General features: G+C 40.4%; 1 protein-coding gene across 1 annotated transcript in view; it reads right to left on the bottom strand.

Moving 5' to 3' along the window:
- Positions 1-23,466, bottom strand: part of LOC139688305 (uncharacterized) — a 455,056-nt gene that overhangs the window by 381,486 nt on the left and 50,104 nt on the right. The window contains exon 2 of the mRNA XM_071585796.1: positions 14,937-15,089. Coding sequence (XP_071441897.1) covers positions 14,937-14,942 — 6 coding nt within the window. The 5' untranslated portion in view covers positions 14,943-15,089. The remainder of the gene's footprint in view (positions 1-14,936; positions 15,090-23,466) is intronic.

The following is a 23,466-nucleotide window of genomic DNA, read 5'->3' as shown; positions in this document are numbered from 1 at the left end:
TATCATGATTGGTGGTCACTGATGACGATGATGGCAACAATTTACAATGCGGCATAAACTTAATGAAAGGGTAAACGAGGAGATCGGATCGCCCGCTGGCTAAATTACTAGCCCCCATGCCGAATGCGCACACATGATCCATAGAATGTGACACGTTTTTTTGATGGCGCTCCCGACATCTACTCAAATGCTGAGGAACGTAAATGTAATCCAATACACCATCCAAATGACTGGACGATAAATTGAGGTTTCCCATGGAAGTATTTGCAGAGCAGACTAGGTCAATACGCAGGGGAATTATAACTGGTCAATACCTGGCGCTATCCGTACATTTACCGCGACGCGATTACAACATTCCAATTTCCTACATTTTATTTACCAATATTCTGAGCACGCGATAACATATACTTACATTAATTTCTTTCAAATCTACGGCAACCCACTGAAAAAATTTTGAAAACATATAATACGTTCGTACACATTTAAGCCAATTTATTTATTTAACAAATTTATAGATGCTGATCATATCAAATTACTGATACTGAGAATGTAAGTTTAAACCTTATAACATTTTTCTAAACATTTTCATCCTTTTGTTTTATCTTATCAATATTTTGAACCAGACTAGACAATCCTATTACGAGAGTATCGCGACATAATGACATTATTTGATGTTGTCCCAGGTGTAAAACGAGCTGCAAGAAATAATGCGCCATGAATTTCGATTCCATTACGCTATGGGAAGACCCGGATCGAAGCTAATATCTAAGGGAGACTAAATCTCGGACGTACAGGCTTTACGATGCTCCTTTGGTGATCATTGGATTGGACATCTTAAGTGAATAATTGGTGGATGGTCTTTGCCCATTAGCCCAAACCTTCTATATATGGCTATGCATTACGCTAAAATTGGGAGCAAGCATTTTCCACCCATCATTAAAACCCTAACACGGAGAAAAACATAGTAACAGCCTCCGAGATCGACCCATACCAACGATGCGGTAAAGCGTCCTCTGGGAAAAGCATTAATGCTTCTGCAAAAGCCGGGCGTACCCGACACATTAAAATGACTTATTCCTCCACGCAACAGAGTAGCGATTTGTGTGCCTGAATTGCTTTTCACTTCAAAACTCAGCGAGTACGTCAAAAAAAGATTGGCCACCGAAAAAAACCTGTTGCAAATGTGAAATATTATAAAGAAAATTAGGAACCGGAACGCGCGAGTTTGAGGTGACATATCCACTAGACGAGAAATTATCCTACCAAGCCCATATTAACTACACCACCAATAAAATGAAGAAAATTTTCCAGGCAGCTCGGAAATACTGCAAGTTTAAGTTCGGCACTGACTCCTTAATAACCATCTACAAAGAAGTAACAATTCCAATCGCCACCTATGGCTGCGATATTTGGGTTCACAAGATCAACCTAAGTAGAATCGACCGTAAACTAAAAGAAGCTCAAAGGCCCTGCCTGTTATCAATATGTAGGGGCTACTCTACGGTCAGCACTGATGCGTTGTGTATAATTTGCGGGCTACCACCCTTAAAATACGAGATCCTGGAAAGAAATGCTATAATCAAATTACAATCTGGACAAAGGACTAAACACTTCAATCTTGAACTTGATGAAAATCAATATATAAGGAAAAACGTCTTAAAAAAGAGACTGAGGGAAGAATTCATCATTCAGTGGCAATCTGACTGGGATAACAGTGATAAAGGCTCATACACAAAGGACATTTTCCCTGTTATTTGCGATAGATTAAAACTGAAAATCAACCTTTCACACAAATGTACCCAAATGCTATCAGGCCATGGAAATTTTTCAAATTACCTTCACAAAATTGGGAAATCGAGAACTAACCTATGTGATATCTGCTTAACAGAGGACACCGCCAAACACAGAATTGAAGAATGTATCCGTTATGAAAAAACAAGACTAGAAATATGGCATAACATGGCGGTGAAGAAAATTAAATTGCGCGAAATAGTATTATTCTGCTTAAACACCAATTGTAAACTCCTATTTGATTTCGTCACATGAGTGGTAATTAAGCAATGTAAGCAGACACATCTAACACATTTTACTGTCAGTGTAAATTTTCCTATTTAACGTGCTCTACAACTAGGCGAAAAATCAAAATATATCATACATTCACGATACAAATTATTTTTATCTGTATATATTATGTTGTATGTTTCTGTACTTGTGCTGATTATTGTGAAAATATGTACTAATTGTACTTGAAGTGCCTAAATTCCAATGTTCTGTGTATTCTGTGAATGAAGTGTGTAATTCCAAATGTATTATTATGTATGTTTTGGATACTTGAGAGTTTATGTAAATAACTGTTTAAAAAATCTCATATCGGGTAACTTTGGCGATTGTAGACAAAAGGGGAATTTAAGCGGGAGCAGGTATCCCCTCAATCAACATATAGCAGTGTTGTATAACTATGTATGTTGCTACTGGAATAAACTATTGATCTACGGGGAGGAGACTCACCGTAGTATTTTAAACTTAGGTGATGTTAACCCATTACCAGTGTCAAGCTCCAAGGTTTTATTTACACTACACTTACATGTTCCCGAGTACAGACATATAACACCCCTACATCATCACTCTCGGAACATTCCATGAAAAGCACAGGGAAACATCCTGCATCGAAGGATTAACCCAGCTTATTTACCCCCGCACGGAAACCTTGAAAACGAACGGTTCGAGAGCAGCGCAAAAAGAATACCGAGCAGAAATGTTTACCATCCTCCACAGGTAAGAATTAATGAGTTTTTACCTAACTGGAAAGAGCGGAGCGGTGAAGACAGAAGAAAACTGAAGGGAGAAGGGGAAGAGAGTGGCCAAGGAAGGATAGGGAAAGACTAAGGAGAGAGAGACAGAGAGAGAGGATGAGAGTGCGGCTTGTATTCTGAGCACCCTTACGTCACACATCACTAAGCTGAACTAAGATGGTTACAAAGTGATGGCGGGAAAACATGTGGAGGGACTTCAAAGCAGCCGACGCGGGACATACGCGAACCTTTAACCTCTCCGTGCCTCCTCTCTCGGCCTTCCTCCCGAACGCACAGCTTCGCTCCGCACATTCTTTCCCACTGATATTCCATCCCTCCCGGTCTTACTCCTCCCCCACCCCCCGCGGAAACGGCAGACACTCCACCATTAATCCATTCCCTTCTCGGTCACAGGCAAACATCCGCATTGCGTTAAATGCATTAATTTTGATTTCAAATTATAGCTCCCACTGGGACTTCTGTTACGTGGCAATTATAAAACGATCGAAGACTAAGAAAAATTATTCGATGAAATGGAATGAAAACCAGTGTCACGAGGGATTCAACTTTGAAGGCAGGGTTAGCGATAATTCCAGTCATGTCTACCTTCTTTCTGATCCCTTCACGGCACCGTGTCAACTGTGGTTAATTGTCGCAGGTTGTGCTTTGCTATTTCGTGTCGAGATGAGTTCAAAGCATTGTTCCATCCGGCGGCAGGGCAGTTTATTTTTTACAGGATTCCCTTTTAAAGAAGTGAAGTATCAGGCCAAAATGGAGTTAATATTTTTACATCTTCTAACATTAATACGAATATGCACGCTCTAATCGTAATTGTTACATGAGCGACCTTGACCAAATAATGGATTGCTAAAGAAGTGAAAACGTAGTAGTTCCCCACATTTTTTCCAAATGACCGCTTGGCAGTAAGTATTTAGTATAGCCTAGGAGATGACAAAGAAATGCAAACAAGGTAAGGGTATCATTCTTTCATCCGTGCGAAATATCTTAAAGTTCAACCAAGGGAGCTGAAAGCAGTGATGCATGACATTAATGAACTATATTTAATTTGAAACCTTTAATAGGACCGATAAATGTTCACTTCTGAATATAATTCCAATATATACTTTAAAACTGATTGCGAAGGATAAGTGAGTTCAGCGTATCCCCAAGAAATGCTTAACTGATATCAAATTTGTACAGTATGAGACTTCCATTTGCACGGCAATATAAGAGATGACGCAGTATTAGTATCCTATAATAAAAATGCGACGGTAAACTACAACTAGAGAGTATTTGATACGAATATCACATTTTAATCATAAAATTTGGACATATTAAGCACATTACTTTTCTTACCAAGGGGTTGACTACTTCACATATTTTATAGCTAACCATCCAAGATCTTGCCATTGAACACGATTTATAATCTGCCTATCAGACGTGGCTGGTAATAAATTCGATAGGAGAGAGAAAATGAAAAAACCTAGTAACTTTTATTCAGATAAAAACTAAGGAAAGTGTTTTTTACGGAGGGAAAGTCACTCCAATGCCAGAGAAAACTCGGGAGCAACAGAACTAAATATACGGCTGAGAAGACAGGAAAGGGGAATCGGAGGCAGCAGAATGACAATTTCCAGAAAACAAACGCCATATGGACTCGGAAGAAGAGATTTCCAAATCGATAACCAGGAGAAAAGCCCGTCTGCCAAGTCCTCGCAAGAAAAACTCCTGAACTGGAATCCCTCGGAAAATCAGACACGAAAAAAATTTCTTAAGAGTTTTCAACACTTTGAAATTTACTATTTATAACGCTGCATAAAACTTTTTGACATGCAATTTTCACTACAGAAAGTATTTTGCTCCGTATAAGACACAACTAATGAAGAGTTACGGTTTTAAATAGGAGTTTCGGCGTGTGCAAGAAGGATTATAACTATAAGATACCAGGAAGGCCCTATAGTAAATTTCATTTTAGTTTCTTGAAACACCATGAGTAACAGGGAGGAAAAATTCTTCGAATTTTGACATTTTATAATTACAGTCAATATATCATATCTTCCCGTTTGGTATTCACCTTTGCAGAATTCTTACTACCTAATAGGGGACTTCGGAATCCCCATGCAGAATGAAGTAAAATGAAATGGTATTTATGAATACGCGTAATTGAGTTAAATTATATTCATTGTCACAAGGGCTAGCAGAACTGCAACCTAAAAGATATATTTAAAGGCTTAAACTACAATTTCTGAGTCATGGGAACGCCTATTTTTACCTACTGAATTTTTGAAAATAAATATTAGAACTACGCCGGTGAATCAAGAGAGCCATATCCATTTGGAGAACATTTTCAATTAAAGATTAAGGTCAAATGATCACAAAATAACAAAAAAAACCTTTCTATCTCCCCTAAAGCTAAGATAAAAGTTTAAAAATGTAGTTCAACTGACAACGTGTGACGCCAGAGATACTAAATTTAAAAAAGAGTCCATCTGTTACGGAGAAATTTGTAAATAAACTAGGGAGCCACCAGGATAATAACATTTATCACCAAATTAACAAAAAAATACTTAAGTGTACACACATACTTTCCTCGATCCTGAATTAGGTTAAAGCAATTAAAAATATCTTGCAAATATCTCACAAGACCGTCATAGAGTTTCCGGACTGGGATCTCTACGACGAGAAATAAACTTTTTCATTTCGGATTTCTTAACGCATTTCCATTTCGAGGCAGACAATCTTAATACCCTCACCAAGTAACCTCAGTATGAGAGAAGAAAAAAAACCGGAAAGAAGAAACCTTAGCCTAGCATTCGAGCAAAACCTCATTCGGCACCCACCCACCCCTTCACCACCCCCCTCATCGTCCGCGGACTAGGATTTACCCGGCATCCAAGCGGGGGGAGGGGACGCGGTGGATAGACGAAGCGAAAAAAAATAAAGCCTACAAAAACGGATCGCGGACAAATAAATTCGGCGGAAGTAATGGAAGCACTCGTTTGGTAACGACGGGGAGACGAGGAAAAAGAGAGAGAGCAATGGGGTGAGGTAGGGGCATGGAAAGGAAGGGCGGATGAGATGCTGCTGCTGCTACTACTACTTGGTTAGGAGCGGTGCTGGTGCATTCTGGAGGCAAGGGACGAATGGGGGCGCGGGGGAGGAGAGGGTTCGTCTTGGGGTAAAGGAGCGGAAGGAGGAAAGGAAAGAGTGGTGAAGGGAGCGAGAGAGCCTCTGGTGAAGTGAATGCATTGGAGGAGCGGCAGTTTGGCCGTCGGGAGACGGGAGTCGGTCGGGAAAAAAGGCCGCTTACTCGTGGGCGAGGGGGAGTAATGGAGAGGGGGCAGCAGGGGGAGAGATGAGGCGGCTGGCTGGATTTGGCGGCCAGGGAGGGTGAAGCCGCACACTACCTTATACCGGCCCCGCTATATACTCCCGAGAAAGAGACCGGAATCGTTGCTGCCGCGATGGAATAAATTCGCAATGCAAGGTCCGTTCACGGTGACGGAGCCCGGGAGCTCATAAAAGGGAGCGGTGAGCCAAGGTGAGGAGAGGGAAGGTAGAAAATATAAACGGGGTTGCGAATAAAAGGATGTGGGAGGGATGTTAAAAAAACCACACACACACACGTACATAAACGTGCAATGGTAAGTGCTTATAAGTATTACAAAATAAAACCCGCCACAGCGGGGAAACTATTGCCGTCTCTTCGTACAACTTAATGACGTTTCCCCTCCTTAGATCAAGTAAAATAAGCGACAAGGTTATAGGCACACACTTTGCTAATAATTGGAACACCAATTTTTATGTCATTTTTACAAAATATGGATACAAAAGTCCTCGTATTTCTGGCGACATGCAGCATGCAATCGCATACACATATTTCACATAGATAATTTTAAGAGCATTCTGCATTATGAATCCGGTTGACACATCACCTGGTAGCATTGCGAAACTCAAAAACGAAAAAATTGAATTTTCATTAATTTTTGACATATTTTCCCTTTCCCTGTATTCCTTTTTGGGATGATTTGGTTGGCAACAACACCACTACTGTGTGTTGGCACAGTAAAACAGGACAGACTAAAAATAGCATTAGGGACGGCTGCATTTGATTTGTGTGCGATCCGGTTGAAAATCACTTTCTCCGGTACACTAAAAATGCAAAAAATAAAATCTCTTATGAAATTTAGGTTACATTTTGTAATTAAAACCGATGATTTGCAACTGTACATATATTCCGAATCGAATACTCATTTTCTCGCCCGAGAAAATAACACTGATGTTTCAGTTGCCTCATAGGATGGCATCAAATCATCCCAGGCGAATTGAAAAACACGTCTCCCAGCTTATAGGGAAGCAAGAACGAGAACCAAGATGAAACGGGAGAAAATACGCCCAGCATGTTGAGGGTTTCAACTCTCGCAAGGCAAGGCTGGACTACATTTGTGTATATATTTAAGAAGAGAAAGGGGGGAGGGGACGGAGCGAGAGGGAAGTGGCTGAGGAAAAAGGATGAGGGACTGAGGGAGAAATAGGGGAGTTCTTATAAGACTGGGACGAATGAAAGGAGCCCAGTCCGTCGCATAAACGTGGATTGCATCGGGTTCCACCTCCGCCTCGCGTCCCTCTATTCTCTAACCACCCTAAACCTCTCCCCCCCCCTTTGGGTTCTCCCCCGAAACCTACGCGAGGAGCAAAATGGAAACTGGAGCGTGGGGAAGGAGGGGATTTTGATTGAGGAAGAAGAAGGAAAGAGCAAAGGGGGGAGGGAGAGGGGAATTGGGGGAAGGGAGCGGAATCACATGAATGCAATGAGATCAAAGGGGGAAGAGGTGGTTTGGGGCGGTGTGGGACGGGGTTTGAGGGGTCGAGGGGTGGGATGGTCGGGGCAGACGGATGGAAAGAGGGAGAGGGAGTTCGGTTGAGCGGGATGGTGGCGGTTGCTTCTCCGCGGACGGCCCTCCCTCGGTGTTTTACGATCCGGGACGCGAATGCAAACGAAACCCGCGAGCATAAATGAGAAAACTGGTGTCGCAGAAGTTTTGGCGCGGTAATTACACAACGCTTCAGTCACAACTAAAGCAAAAAAATATCACCGCGTCCGTAGCCGGCGGGGTAAGTAGCGATGTCGTCGGCGACAGCAAAGGTCACGGGTTCGAAATCTGCAACGGTGGCGGCGGCTTCGTAACCAGTGTGATCGCTTATTACTATTTCGAAGCCGGCGCACGAAGTAATTCAGTTATCGGAAATAATATACAAATGAATCTTCCAAAATATTACGACTTAGGCAACATAACATAACGATGATAATTTCAACATTATTACCTATGTAAATATAAAATGAACGTGCCTACGGTCTTGAAACAAAGAAAGCGTGCTTATATCTGTTTTCTTATTTTGTATTCATCTGTGTATTTGGCGGGTCACTGACATAGGAGGGATCCTTGTAAACCCCGAGTGTGTGTGTAAATGCGATTCACAAAGGTCTAACACACCCGAGTGATTGCTTATTTACGTAAGTCTGTCCCGTTTTGTTACCTCTGTATTGTTACTTGGCATTCACATGTGTGATTGGCGGGTCACTGGCACAGGCGGGATCCTTGTAAACCCTGAGCGTGTGTGTGTAAATGCAATTCACAAAGGTCTAACACACCGGAGTGATTGCTTGTTTACGTAAATCCGTTCCGTTTCGCCACATTTGTTGTATAATTTGGCTTGCATCTGTGTGACTGGCGGGTCACTGTCATAGGAGGGATCCTTGAAAACCCTGAGTGTGTGCGTGAATGCGATTTACGGGAGTGCTGTTATTCCTTCACACACACTTGTGATTGAGTGGCTGTAAGTTTGTTTTAATTTTTTATTTATTTTGACTTTTTGGTGTGTGATTCAGGTATACCCGGTTCACTGTATATCAAATATACCCAAGTGACCTAGTGTGTGTTCCTAGTCCCACTCCTTACTAGTAACTTTTTCCCCCACCCTCCTTTTCAACTTTGTGCCAATCAAGTTTCCAGTCTCGGCTACCCCGTTTTCATTATTACCTATATTAATCTCTGTAAAATTCAACGTTTTTATGGTTCGCAAAGCCATTCCTGGGTGAGTCAGCAATTTTCACCAAGCATAGAAAACGTAAGAATACTTAATATACATTTTTAGGACTAAACTTACGTGATCAATTAATGAAATAACGATAATACCAATTAATATAGGACTAAATTATGGATTACTAGAGAATACCGCCCGAGATTTCCTTTCTTCTTTCCACCTATCTCTCTCCCAGCGTTTTCCATGAAAAGGTAATGGGAAGTCAATATTCTACTTGCACTGATTAACATCATTTTACGTCACGCAGGAGATAATGAGAGTTTTAAATAATATATTCCTTTGTTATTTTGATGATTAATCAGTAAGCTCGAATTAAAAATTTAAAGAAAATTCAAATATTAAAATAAATCCTAGATCAAGTTACCATGGGAATTAGATGAAAATGTAGTTCAAAATATTTTACTCCGAAATAGTGAATCAGAAATCAATATTTTGGGATTTTATGGGAGGTTCAAAATTCGTCAGAGTAGAATTAAAAAATATCAATCCACTTTACAAATCAAGCCGTGGCTGTAACTGATTGAAAAGAACTCCCAGGAGATTAACCACATGAGGTCCCTTATTTTTCCACCAAACCGTCACCTTCACCTAACATTTCTAATGATATACAGCAACTGAGATCGAGGATCATTGAATGCCCTAGCAATGAATTTTAAGTAACGTGAAACTTTCTTTTAAAAAAAATATATGAGAATATTAAGAATTTAGAGTATATTTACATTAATCCCTATTTAGAACGATTAATACCGCCATTAAGTAATGAGATAAAAACGCAATGAGTAAGTTTTTTTACTGCCTTGTTAATAATTTACATCGGGAATATGCTTGCCTTTCTCTGTTTGTTTATATACAGGTATAAATAGACGGTAAAATTATTGATAAATCTACAGTTAAAATGCATTTAATTTTGACAATTGCGTTTAATATTGCGAAAATAATAAAAAAAGTTTTTATTAAATTAAAGAACAAGCTTGCACAAAATCAACCGCAAAAATGGTCGAATGTCATACATGACACAAATCGTCACGCTGTCTCAGCCCGTTTCATCTATCCACCTACTTGCTTCATTTCATTACACCAGGTCGCGCTAGGGCATCCAAAAACATGAGACAAGGGAATAAAAACAATCACACAAATTTTGCGTGACAAGCTGGCAATAAAACTGTACTTCTTACCACAACATCGAGCCCATTTTAATATTATTACAAAGTACCATCTACATTTTATGAGCCAGTTAAGAAACAAGAGTATAGTCCTACCTACCGTGACGGCTAGGTATAGCCATGCGCATCTCCCATATCTGCAGAGTATCATGGCAGGCTAAACCACAGTCTCTTCCAAATGTGCTTGACGTACTTTATCAACAACGCCCAGGAATCGCTAGGGGGACACACCATTCCTCTGAAGTACCTCAAAGGAATACTTGCCCGCGAATGTACTGTACTTCTGTTAAAATCCTCGCCCTTAATAATGAATACAGAGATGCAAACACAATTACTTTCGCGAGTCCACGAAGAAGTGGAACGTCGATTAAGTGTAAGGGGCTGGGGAGATACGTCTCACGGAAAAAGGAAGAAGTAGGGGAAAAAGGGATGATGAGGGTGAAGAACAAAGGGTAGGGGAAAGGAGAGGGGGGAGGAATGGAGGCAAAGAAGATGGCAGAAAATACGGCGAAGGGGTGAAGAAACCGGAGCGGACGAAATAAAACACTACGCGGGGTGAAAATAGGAGGAGAATAAAAATAAATGAATATGTATTCCCTTACACATACATATAAGTTTATGTATGTATTTAGAGATGGGTGTTAATGCAAAAACACATGAACGTGAATATATAAACTGATTATAAGTCAATGAAAACAGACGTAGCGCTCAAGGTAACTTCATTGTAGTTTGCTACATAGCCACTGAAAATTTAAGAGAGTCCAGCGGCTACATTTTATTGTGTCGGTGTGTGAAGAACCCATCTTCTTATTATACTATATACTTGTATACATATATATATTCCAGGGGTAGAGCCTTGGACTAATGAAAGGAGGGACCCGGTTCGACCCCCGTGCAAGCCTGTACACCCTCAGCTCCACTCAACCTGCGTGATTTTTGCGGTACCAAATCTTCTTGGTAAACCATTACCGGTACAGGGAAACGAACTGGCCCCCCTACTCTGATGTATGAATTTCACACACCATATAGGGCTTGAACTGGGTGAACTCTACCATCACCTACCAAACCGACCTTCGGGTTCATCGCTGTGTTTATGGTTTTTCATGGAAATATATATTTATATACTTATATATATTTATATATACATATACATATATATAAATATATATACACATATACTACCTTGATCAAAAAGTTCCCGGAATAACCACCGTGTGGCGCTCCCATCGTTCCGATTTGAGTTCTGTTTTTTTTGTTAAATTGGTACATCTGTTGTTGATATTCCCTTTAAATCTTAGTGTCATAACTTGACATTTGCAAAAGTTACGGTCGGTTTTCGGTATGTCCATCAGTGCTTCCTGCGATTTTTCCATTACTTCCTCTCGGCTGCTAAAACGCGTTCCCCGTAATGGTTTTTTAACTCGATTGAACAGAAAGAAGTCACAGGGAGCCAAATCAGGTGAATTCGGTGGCTGTTGGATGGTATTTGTTGCATTTTTCGTCAAAAAATTACGAATAATGATAGCACTGTGCGACGGTGCGTTATCATGGTGCAAAATCCACGAGTTTTCTGCCCACATTTCTGGTCTCTTTCGGCGAATTGCTTCACGCAAACGTCTCATAACGCCCAAATAATACTCTTTGTTTACTGTCTGGCCTTCTGGCAAAAATTCATGATGCACTACACCGTTGTAATCCATGAAAACCGTCAGCATTGCCTTCTTTTTTGACTGAAAACGACGTGGTTTTTTTGGTCTCGGCTCATTTGGTGAACGCCATTCACTTGCCTGATGTCTGGATTGCGTGTCGTACTCATAAACCCACGTCTCGTCTCCAGTAATGATCCTTTTGATGAATGTGGGATCGGATTCAGCCTCGCAAATCATGTCTTTTGCGACGTCAACACGGTCTCTTTTTTGCATGAAATTGAGGTCTTTCGGCACCAACTTTGCTGCTACACGACGGAAACCCAAATCATTAACCACAATGTCTTGGGCGGATCCATAGGCAATGTTCAAGTCCTCCGCTATTTCTCTGATGGTTAATTTGCGGTTATTGACCAACATTTCTTTTACTTTATCAATTTTTTCACCGACTTTCGATGTCGATGGTCTGCCACTGCGTTCATCATCTTCGATTGACTCACGACCACTTCTGAACCGCTCGTGCCACTGGTAAACGACCGTTTTTTTTAGAGAATCGTTGCCGAAACACTTTTCCAACATTTCCAACGTCCGTGCGCCACTAAATCCGTTTTTTACGCAAAATTTAATACAAGTTCGTTGTTGCAAATTTAAATCCATTTCTGCAATTGTAAAAAATCGCCAACACACACAGAGATAGATGTACTCTTGGCTACGTAACTTTTGCAAATGTCAAGTTATGACACTAAGATTTAAAGGGAATATCAACAACAGATGTACCAATTTAACAAAAAAACAGAACTCAAATCGGAACGATGGGAGCGCCACACGGTGGTTATTCCGGGAACTTTTTGTTCAAGGTAGTATATACACATATATATATATACATATATATATATATACATACATATATATATATATATATATATATATATATATATATATATATATATATATATATATATATATATATAGTCTCTCTTGAAGAAAGCCTCTGAGAGGGCCGAAAGCTCGAACAATTTACCGTGTGAGTGTTCTTTTAAATGTGTCTATTCTTTTCTATTTGTGTTATATTGTGTCAGCCCATTATATATATATATATATATATATATATATATATATATATATATATATATATAATATATATGTATACATATATATATATACATATATATATACATATATATATATACATATATATATACATATATATATATATACACACATATATATATATATACATATACACACATATATACATACTATATATACTATCTATTAAATGGAATAGAGTCGCATCCTGGCCCCGAAACGTCCAGCATCCGTGAGTGTCACCACATCCTTTCTTCTCTCTATTTAAATGACTATTTTTAAATAAACTAATTAAAGTGGCCGAAAGGGCGAAGTGCTTATTATGCATTTGTGTGTATGAGTGTACATAAAAATGTATTCACAATCACACCCATAAATATTTCGTGAAGGCATAATAGTACCAACATATTATTGTGTGTCCACACTCTCATAATAAATAAGGAGGAAAAAACTGGAGAGGGAGTGAGTGAGACGGAGAAGTGGGAGTAATTGCTACGGTAATTTGTCACGTCGACACCCAATGCTGCCGAAGCGGTATCAAGTCGAATCTAATAAAAGAGGAAGAAGCCGGCAGAGGAGAGAGATAAATGAGAGAAGGGATGGGATTCGGAGGAGTGGGCGGCGGGAAGGAGACGCTGTGCCCCCTCGCAATAAAGCGAGGGTGGGGGCGGTGTAGGGGAGAAGTATGAGGAGATAATTGCGACGGGGAAAAAAACGCCCCAAGCACGGATCTCAAAGAGAAACCGAAGACAACGGCGAACTGCTGGTTCCAATGAAGTAAAGGTGAAGCGCTCCCAATGGAAAAGGGAGAGGCTGTTGGGGGGTGAGACCTTTATTCGGAGGAGCCCACATCAAACTGAGCTGCGCCTTGCACATGAGACACTTTGCAGTCTTGAGCCGCGGAGCGGCTCTATATGCCCGAGTTCGAACAATGGACTCCTTCGCTGAATGGGTATCCGCGGGAAGGAAGCCTCGTGAATTACTAGAAAGGAAGAGGCTAAGATATGAGTTGGCTCTAAATATTCTTCTGATTGAGGTAGGAGTTCGTGAAAGTAGGTACTTCTACTGTGGCGGGTGAGCCAATGAATGGCCCGCCCTGAAATCAGAAGGGTGCATCTGCGTTCATTTATCAAGCCTGAGAGCCTCGGACAATGCACAACAGAACGGAATTTGAATCCGGGGATCGCTAGGGAAGTACTCGTGGACTAATTCAAGTACGCTCATTGAAACCACCATAGGCATTTCGATGAACCTATTGACCACTTCCAAAATGTAAAATTAATGCCAAAGAGGAGCTTTTGTGCATAATAACAAGAGCACTATCAAGGAATATTAACTCCTATGACACGGAATCCCATTCCTATACAAATATATATTTATGATCTTTGGTAATATAAAATTGGCCTAACTGTGGACGCTGAAGGCATCATCAGGAAGAGTTGACCCTCAGGAAGAGAAGAATATTTAGCAAATATACTGGTGCTTCATAAACGGAAGACTGAAATTAGCAAGGGAGGTGAACTCGTTGAAGGAGAGGTTGTTGAATGTAAATCAAATAAATGAAAGGGCACCCAAGTGATGCGTCCACATGTTCACCTCTCGGTCGCCTTGATGAAGTATTAAAAATGCAAAAATTTGCCTGCGTGCCATATATTTCGCATCTTTTTTTCTACGTATTCCTGCAATGTCTTCTGTCTTCAAACCGGCATTTTTTAACCCCGAACGACAGCTTCCATCAAGTGCATAAGTCGCAGAACAAAACTTAGATGGCATAAAGGTTGCTAAAAATTGTAGGGCATGGAAATATTGTAAATATATATTTTTTTACCCATGAACCACACATATACACCTGGAAATTAAAGAATAGATATCTACGTACCTGACGATTGAACTAGTATATGTTTGTACATATTTTGAGGTATCAGCTGAGTTCCTTTCGTACGGCTAAAAACCTCAGTTAACGAGTGTAGAAACATCGGGTCACAGCCACGTGGATATTCAACAGACAACCTCCAGATAGAGCTGTTAACTTTTCGAACATTAAGAAGAACTATTGAATTCCACAAAGTATCGGCCTAAACTATCATTCAAATTAAAGGGACTTATATTTTGTTCACTGAAAGAAAATACTTCAGACTTACGACCATAGAAGCGCAGCAATATCATAACCCAGGTCCACTGATAGCCCCTTTTAGCGCCCAAAGTTGAACGGTCAACGGGTTGGAATTATATCCGCCATCATAAGAGCATCGCCTTCCAAAGGAATTCACCTTTGGACCGAACGCTGTCTTTACCTGTGAATGAAAATGACATAGCAAATAAATTTTCATCAATAACAATATTTGAACAACGTATTGCACGGAGGGTTAGCGTTTTTTAAACCTAATCGACTTGGCTTCGGTTTTCCACATCGGATGGAGAAATTGCATGAGGGCAGAAGAAAAGTGGTGTAGTAGAACGATGCATGACTGTTGTCTCGCTATTGAAATTTCGGATCCACAATAAAACACTTGTTTAATCAACACTTGATGTGAAGAAAATATCATAAATAGAGAAGATAGAACCCAAAAAAAGAAACTATGCCTAAAAACTAATGCGAATATCGTACGTCGATGTCGTCTGCGCAAAAATGAGGATAAGGGGTTGCAAATATAAACTGTCAAATTAATATCTACAGTGAGCTATTCGGGGAGACGACCGACAGCTAAGGTCATTTGCGATTGACTATAAATGCCAAGTTCTTTAGCCCAACGGTAAATGCGAAGTTAAATGTTATGCTAATACACGTAATATGTTATGTAACACATTAAAATGGAATTAACACCATGATTTTATTTTAAGACATCAATGCTCGTATCCCATTAAAACGTCATTTACACCAACATATTCCGTTGAACGTCGAATCGATCGAGAGAGGAGCAAAAAATTTTAACAATATAAGAAAGAGAATCTCCAATGCAGTCTTAAGTCGGTTTGGCTAGCACCTGCTCATTACAAAATCAGCATTGTATTTGAAAATCAAATAGATTTTCCGTAAGAAGAAATAATCGCCGGAAAACAAGAAAAGAAATTAGCAATATGACGGGGATTTTCATGAATGCGAAAAAATGAGTGTGTCTTTTTCATACTGCCCTCCATATATATGATTCACATACATACATAAATGATACATGCATGACTTTAAAGCTAGATGCTAGAAGAATAAATTGGGGAATGTCGATGCCACAATGGATGACGCTGAAGAGAATTGATAACGGTAATGGAGAACACAAATACTCCAGCTCAACTTAAAATAAATATACTGATAGGAATTAACGCAAATTAACTGTACAAAAATACATTCGTTAGCAATAGGATATGAAGGGCATACAACATATTTCCATAGAAGAGAGAAGAACACCTTGAGGTATTACACATAAAACACTATTTGTGCTCAATACAAAAACGAAAACGTATCAAAAAATAGACTTAACCAGATGATAGCATCACTAATACTTTACTGTATCGATTCTGATGTTTGTACATGTACGAGAGCTTTTCGCAAGCAGCCGTGCGAACGAAATTAAGCTTACCCGAAATTATCCTGAACACGAAAAAGATAAGAAGAAAGAGGAATAACATAAGGAGTGCATTTTTCGAGACTTCAGATTTCACTTCAACGACTGGGCCCGAGCTCTTAGGTCCGCGAGAGCTTGGCCATACGTCGTAATGACATGATACAGGTGGGCCGCAAATAAAGCGAGAAGATAAACCAGAAATATATTGAAGGGCGATCTTAATTTACGAGCCCCGGCCAAACGCGAGCACCACCCTCGAGTGCGCCAGAATGGCTAAGCTCGGCCACATTATTCTCGGGCCTGGGTCGGAACGTGCCCGGTTGAAATCTTCCCCCTTTTACACCGTATGCGCTGTTGACTGAAAATAATCCCGGAATACATCCAGCCAGCCTACGTGAAAAGGAGATTTTTGATACAACATTTGGTAGGATTAGCGAAATTGGGATGAAGAGGAGGCGAGGAGGAAGAGGAGTACGTGAAAAAAAGCCGGCGGAGATGGGAGAAAGGCGTGATTAGGGGGGAGGGGTGGGTGCGAGACCCAACAGGAGCGGATATTTGAGGAGAGGGTTGGGTTGGATGGGGAGAGGAAAGTGGAGGCGGGTGGGTGGTTGGATGGGAGGGAGTTGGGGAGGGGGATGGGGCGAATATACAAGAGATTAAATAACCGAGGTCAGGGACAAGGGCAATCCCTCCGCGCTCACATTCACCCCCTCTCGATATACGCACACGCACAAACACACACACACCTCCCACCCAAGTTATTCCACGCGCGGCTCGATGGGAGGGCGCGGAGAGAGGGTGGGGAAAAAAGAAATGAAGGCTCACAATTCTGAGTCATTCATAAACAAGGTGTGGGAGGGGGAGCGAGGAGCGCTGGAGGGTGGAAGGCCGATGGAGTGGGCTCGGGAGGGATTAGATGGGCGGAGAGGAAGCGCGTGCGGGGAAAATGAACCGGTGCCAAAAGGGTAATAGGATTGCGTAGCCGGAGGCGAGAGGGCGGGCGGGGGAGGGTGAGGGCGGGAAAAGGAGTGGACGAGGTGAACATACCTAATTTCGTGGCATACTTTATTCCGTGATGCAGTGAGAGGCGGGTGGGTGGGGTGGGGGGGGGAAGGAATTCCATGTACCGCGCTCCGTGTCGGTCTTGTTGCCTGTCAAAAAGTTGGCTGGGGGAGGGTGAGGGGAGGAGGGATTGGACTGTCCATTGCCGGAAAGCGACGGTGTGGGATTAATAATGGAATGGGAAACAGATGATATGGCGTGAGATTCTAATTTATTTGCGCAAGCTTCCGTCTCACGACAAAACCCACAAGTCTTTCCCGCTCTGGTGATACTACATCTATGTGCAGACGGTCCTTCGCGGCCGTAAACAACGATGAAACGATTGCGAACTTGAACGACCGTAAGATATTGAAATATATCCGGAACGATTTAATTGATAGCTATATCCCCACCATAATGTTGGCATCTAACTGAAAAAGGTAAATGAAAATTCCTACTTGTAAACTGCAACTATCCTTCTCAAGAGTTTTCCCCCCAAAACAAATCAAGGCTTTGAATATTGTTTTAATTTTAGATTCTTGGGAATTATTTTAACAATTAATCATAGTTTTACGAGAAATGTGCATAAACATAATAGTTTGAGGCTTAATAGCTGGACTTCCTTCATGATGAGGGTAGAGAAAAAAAAGTTTTATTCTTGCTATTTGCCATTTTTAATTGATAATTAAAAGGCTTAATATATTACAGGACCATGGTTTCAACAATGCGCACTTGATGATGATGCACAGAAACTACAGCCTTGAAACCATGCTCGTTTTATATATTAAAACTTTTTATGTGGAATAGCAAAGTTTTGTTCTACTCTCGTCATGAAATTTACACGGCGATTCCCTCCACAACGTAAAGATAATTCATGCATATTTTTGACGATGAAAAAATCTGCAGTAATCAAGCCAGGGATTGTTTAAGCAGGTGAAGTTGGAGCTCACCTAATACTAAGTCCTATGACATTATACACAAGAATAGGGAAACAGTTCCTTTCCCTATGCCGCCCGCGGTTTCCCAGGCGGATTTGAGACCCGAAAAATCACAGCTTACGATCAGGTGAAGTTGATATACGAGGGTCATCCGGAAAGTAGTACCCGTTCGTGCCGCATGAAGTGCTGACGACGCGAGTAGCCGCTGGACGAGGTCAGATAGCTTCAGTGGCTTGTCTGCCTTCTCTGAGCCAAGTTGCGTGACGCTAGCATTGCCTGTGTTGTTTCTGTGATTGTTTACAATGTTTAAAAAAATTGAGAACGCCGCCAGTTGTGAAGTGAGGGCAGTGATTAAATTCCTCAATGCAAGAAACGTTCGCCCATGTGATATTCATCGCCAATTAAAGGAGGTGTATGGAGACAATGTAATGGACGAGTCGTCTGTTCGGCGGTGGTGTCGCAACTTCAACATGGGGAGGGGGAACACACACGACGATGAGCGTTCGGAGAGACCGTCTGTCATTACAGACCAACTGGTGAGCTCAGTTGACGAATTCGTGAGGAACGATCGGCGCGTCACAATTGATGACATCTGTGAGCATTTTCCCAATGTTTCTCGAACAATTGTTCATGAAATTGTTAAACACCATCTGCATTATGCAAAAATTTGTGCAAGATGGGTCCCTCGCGTATCTCAATGAGCTGGCGGCGAAGGACTATGCAGCAGGAATACAGAAACTTGTCACACGTTATGACAAATGCCTTAATTTGCTTGGAGATTATGTTGAGAAGTAGTTTAAAGTATCCTCTTTCAAATAAAATTTTTTATGTTTGTTAATATTTACTTTTGTGTCTTTATTTCACGAACGGGTACTACTTTCCGGATGACCCTCGTAGTTTACGATCAGATCAAATAAAATCACAGGCAACCAGGAAGGTTCACAGACTCACCGCGGATTGAAACCCATAGTCCCCGGGCAGTAACTGAACGCTATATCCAACTGGTCACCACGCCCCGTGCTTTACTTAAATATATCATTTAATGGGCAATGTTTTCATATAGCTACATACAAAGTGAAAATATAAGCAAGAGACGTTGACGAACAATTATGTCTATAGGATAAATCATCGAAAATAAACCATAGAGCTCAATAGTAATACATTTGAATTTATGTAACTCATAGCTACATAAAATACCTTCCTTCGACATATCTCTTTTCTCCTGTTAGTAAAAATAAGGCTATGCTTGTCGACACACGTGATATTGTTACAGTATTTTTCGGAAAATTCAATGCATTTCAGTAAATCATCATTCATTCCTTCCATGCCAATTTTGAAATTGGTGTATATTAGCTTCTTCATTAATGAAATTTCACGTCTCACACCTCTTATACCCCTTGGTAATACACATAGCTCAGATTTCGAGGTCATGGCATTGATAGAAATCAGTAATTAGGTCCATGCATGTACGTGGGGGTATCGTTTTTAAGTAATTATTGCTAAGAAATAACCAAGATATCTGGATAAAATTTATTCTGCATATTTACTGAATCTTACGGACATAATGTTGTAAATAGCAACTATTAATGTTGATTTGTTTTGCTTCATGAAACCGTACATTGAAGTAACTCGTTAAGTGGAGAAGATGGATGGTCGCAGATTGATTTAAGTTCCTTCATTCGTAAGGTTACAGTGTCCGGCAAATCCACGATGAAATGATAGCCGTTTAACGAAATGATAGCCCGATATCGCTGCGAGGTGGATAGGTAATTCAAAACTGGCCACATATCCCTCACAGACGATCCATGAAGTGGAAAACCATCACTCACAGACAATGGTGGCAGAGTGAAGAAAGTGGACTTTATTCTATTAGACCGAAGAGCAACCATCCAAATGATCATGAATGACACTGATCTTGGTTACACTGGTGCATGGAAAATTATTTACGAAGAAATAAAAGAATATAAAATTTGGGAAATAGATGCCAGACCTAGCAGACTCAAGGACTCCTTCTCACGGACAATATGGGACAGCAATTGTAGGGTAAGATTTAGCAAAATTCCACTTGCCACCCACAGCGTCTAGGGAATAATTAGTTTTACTCAAATGCATGCACTTTCACTAAAATCGTGTGTTTTGTTGTCAAATCCATTCCCGGATTGGAATACCATTTGATGAATATAGTGCTTGTTACAATATTGCCTACCAATCTTTGTTTAAGCTGTTTTCAAGCTCCTCCTTCGATCCCTAGTCTCTCTTTGTGGGGAAACGCCACACGCCGCCATTTCCCTTCTTACATCGCAATTTTGCATGACCTGTCTTGTTACAGTGGAGGCCTGTCGTATAAATGGTTGTGGTTCATTTTTATTCCCTTTTTCCTATAACAAATAACTAATTTACTACGTTAATTAACACTTGATTTTAATAAATAAAATTCTTACAGCATGCCTATTAAATTTCACGTTATTTGATTGTTTTTTACGGAATATATTTCTCTTTTCCCTTCATCTCTCATTTCCTCCTTTTTCCCTTACAATTCCCACCTGGTGCTTCCACCCCTACCACACACCTCTTTGGTGGATCGCGGGGTATTTACGTGGATAACGAAAAAATGCAAACGTCAAAGGTATCAGCACGCTAGGCTCCAAGACTTATGACTCCTTTTCAGAAGCAAACAAGGAGCGACCTGAAATCCCGACCAAGGCACGACCGGCAATCAAATCGGCGCGTCTTTGAAAATTTGCCTTATTCTCCCCATTTTGCCTAGACAGACTTTTTCTTAGTCCCAAAACTCGGGAAAACTATTTCGGGGTCGGAGATTTCAACAACAATTATGACATCATTCAAGAGGCGGAACAAAGATTTTCGACGCAATCTGCTGAGTTATACAATTACGGCCTTCGAAAGGTCAAACATCGCTGAGGAAAAGATGAAACTCTGGATGTGTCTATGAGGAGAAGTGTTAAGAATAACATATAAAAATTAAGTTTCCATCTCGATTTTATTTTAGTAATAATCAGAAGTTTAAGGTAACCCCTCGTGCGCACGTACCGCATCAAAGTTATCGTTGACATGAGCTCGACCAAATTGAATTATTAAAATTTAATACGTACCTCAAACGGAACATTTTACAGCACCTAGGGACCACACGCAATTCAAGGTGGATAACAAAAAATCATTCAATAAACTTAATATTTCAACTACCTTCAACGTGAAAAACAAGTGTTCTCTAACAAGGTCGGCAGGTACCCATCGGCATAATGCCAAATTGTAACGAACTATAACATTCATTGGGGATGTAACAGGGCAAGCGGTGAGGTGCACGAAAGGGCAGAGATAGCAGAAGGGGAATGCAACGTGAATTAAGGAGAGTAAAAGCAATTAAAACATGACAGAAATCAGAACTTTGCTCACATTGCCCATATCATCGATGACTTCGCTCACGGCACAGTATGACTTTTGATATTTCGAGAAAATTGATATTCATGCGAAACATTTTTTAGAAATTATATGACGCCGAGGCCAGAGGGAAAGATAAAAACTGAGCACCGAGCATGGAAAGCAATGATCCTGGAAGAGTAAAGAATGAAAGCCGATGTGAACCTTCAGCTCAAAAACGTACGATTACGCAGGTATAATCAATTTTATTTTTCCAGATTTACTAGCAGACACGCCAGAATACGCTTTCGGACACCTACTGAGTCACGAATAATCTGCTGTTTCGTGAAAGCGTAAAGTCCATAAAGAATACCTGCCCAGGCTTCAAAATAATATCACTCCGGCAGTAGCTTAATAAATTCTAGAATGATGAAAACTAAATATGTAACCGCATCATAATTATCCCAGTTTGATAAATATACTCGCCCCAGACCAAGTCCGCTAGGGTAAGGTCGTTTCCATTACCCTATGCCATTCCGAAAAGATCAGGTTCTCCGAATATGACATAGCTTAAGTTTAGCTGGGGATGAGGTGAGGGAATACTCGGATTTGAAAAAGGAACCCTGCTGCAAGTAACAAAACGCATTACATACTCGGCCATAAAAAATATAGCTCCTTAATTTTAAATATTTCTAAATAAAACATTAGACTACTTTATCACAAGGCAAAAATACGCATGATTTCTATTCCCTTCTCAGCCATAATTTAGAAGTGCAACCGTGAGAAGTATTAGCTCTTTAATCTTATTAAAAAGTTTGACATTACACGATTTAATGTTCAGGAATCTTTAAAATTGATAGCTAGAGTCCCCAGGAGAATTGAACTTGACAATATTTAATTTAATGAAGTCTAACGTACAAAAAATTGTTGATGATAAAATACGTACTTTTACTGATGATATAAAATAGATCGTATACCCAGATTGCCGAGAGAGAAAAAGTAGCGATAAATTATACATAATCGATTCCAGATCCAGGAGCATTTTTAGCCACTGCGCATTAGCATATCTAAGTGAACGAACTTCAATCCCACCTGCTCTTACGAATGAAAGAGTATTTAAAAATTAACCAATCAAACCTTGCACATCTCATGACTTTAGCTGGGTTGCCAGAGGATGAGGGTAAAAAATATGGCGTACTTGACTGACTGCAGGACATATCTATTAACAACTTATAAACGCCGCAGGCTCACCGACGCAACCCAATTATTCATGCAAACATGAGAGTGAAGAGCTAACCGGGCAGCCGGAACATTCCGCTCTAGAATTTTACGGGGCACTATTTGGTTGAGATATATTCGAGTGTCATGTTCACAGCATGAAATAGTAACAACGGTCGAGTGACTAATCAATCCCACTGTTCAGGTAGTTCGTAGATGACTAGTGAATTAAGAGCAGTTAATAATCCTCGACGCGTCGAAATGCTTCCAAATTTTCTATCAATTGCTGAAATGACGAGGATTACATTCCGCTTCTTTTAGAAAAGTTTAAATTTAATACCTGGCCTATACCATTTCTTTTCATGAAAATATGACATTCCTACATCTCTATGCACTAAAAATATGAACGTCAAACAATACACAAAACAAAAATCTACTTCACTATCTTTTTATAAAAATATTCTTGCTTGATGCTCTAATATTTTCGGTGAAAGGTAAAATTGCACAATTCTCATTACGGCAAAATGTTGGAAACTAAA

This window comes from Hetaerina americana, unplaced genomic scaffold (genome assembly GCF_022747635.1).
Source record: "Hetaerina americana unplaced genomic scaffold, ioHetAmer1.1.p SCAF_2, whole genome shotgun sequence".
Classification (NCBI taxonomy): Eukaryota; Metazoa; Arthropoda; class Insecta; order Odonata; family Calopterygidae; genus Hetaerina; species Hetaerina americana.
Note: the sequence above shows the minus strand (reverse complement) of the source record. Positions and strands in the feature narration are given on the sequence as shown.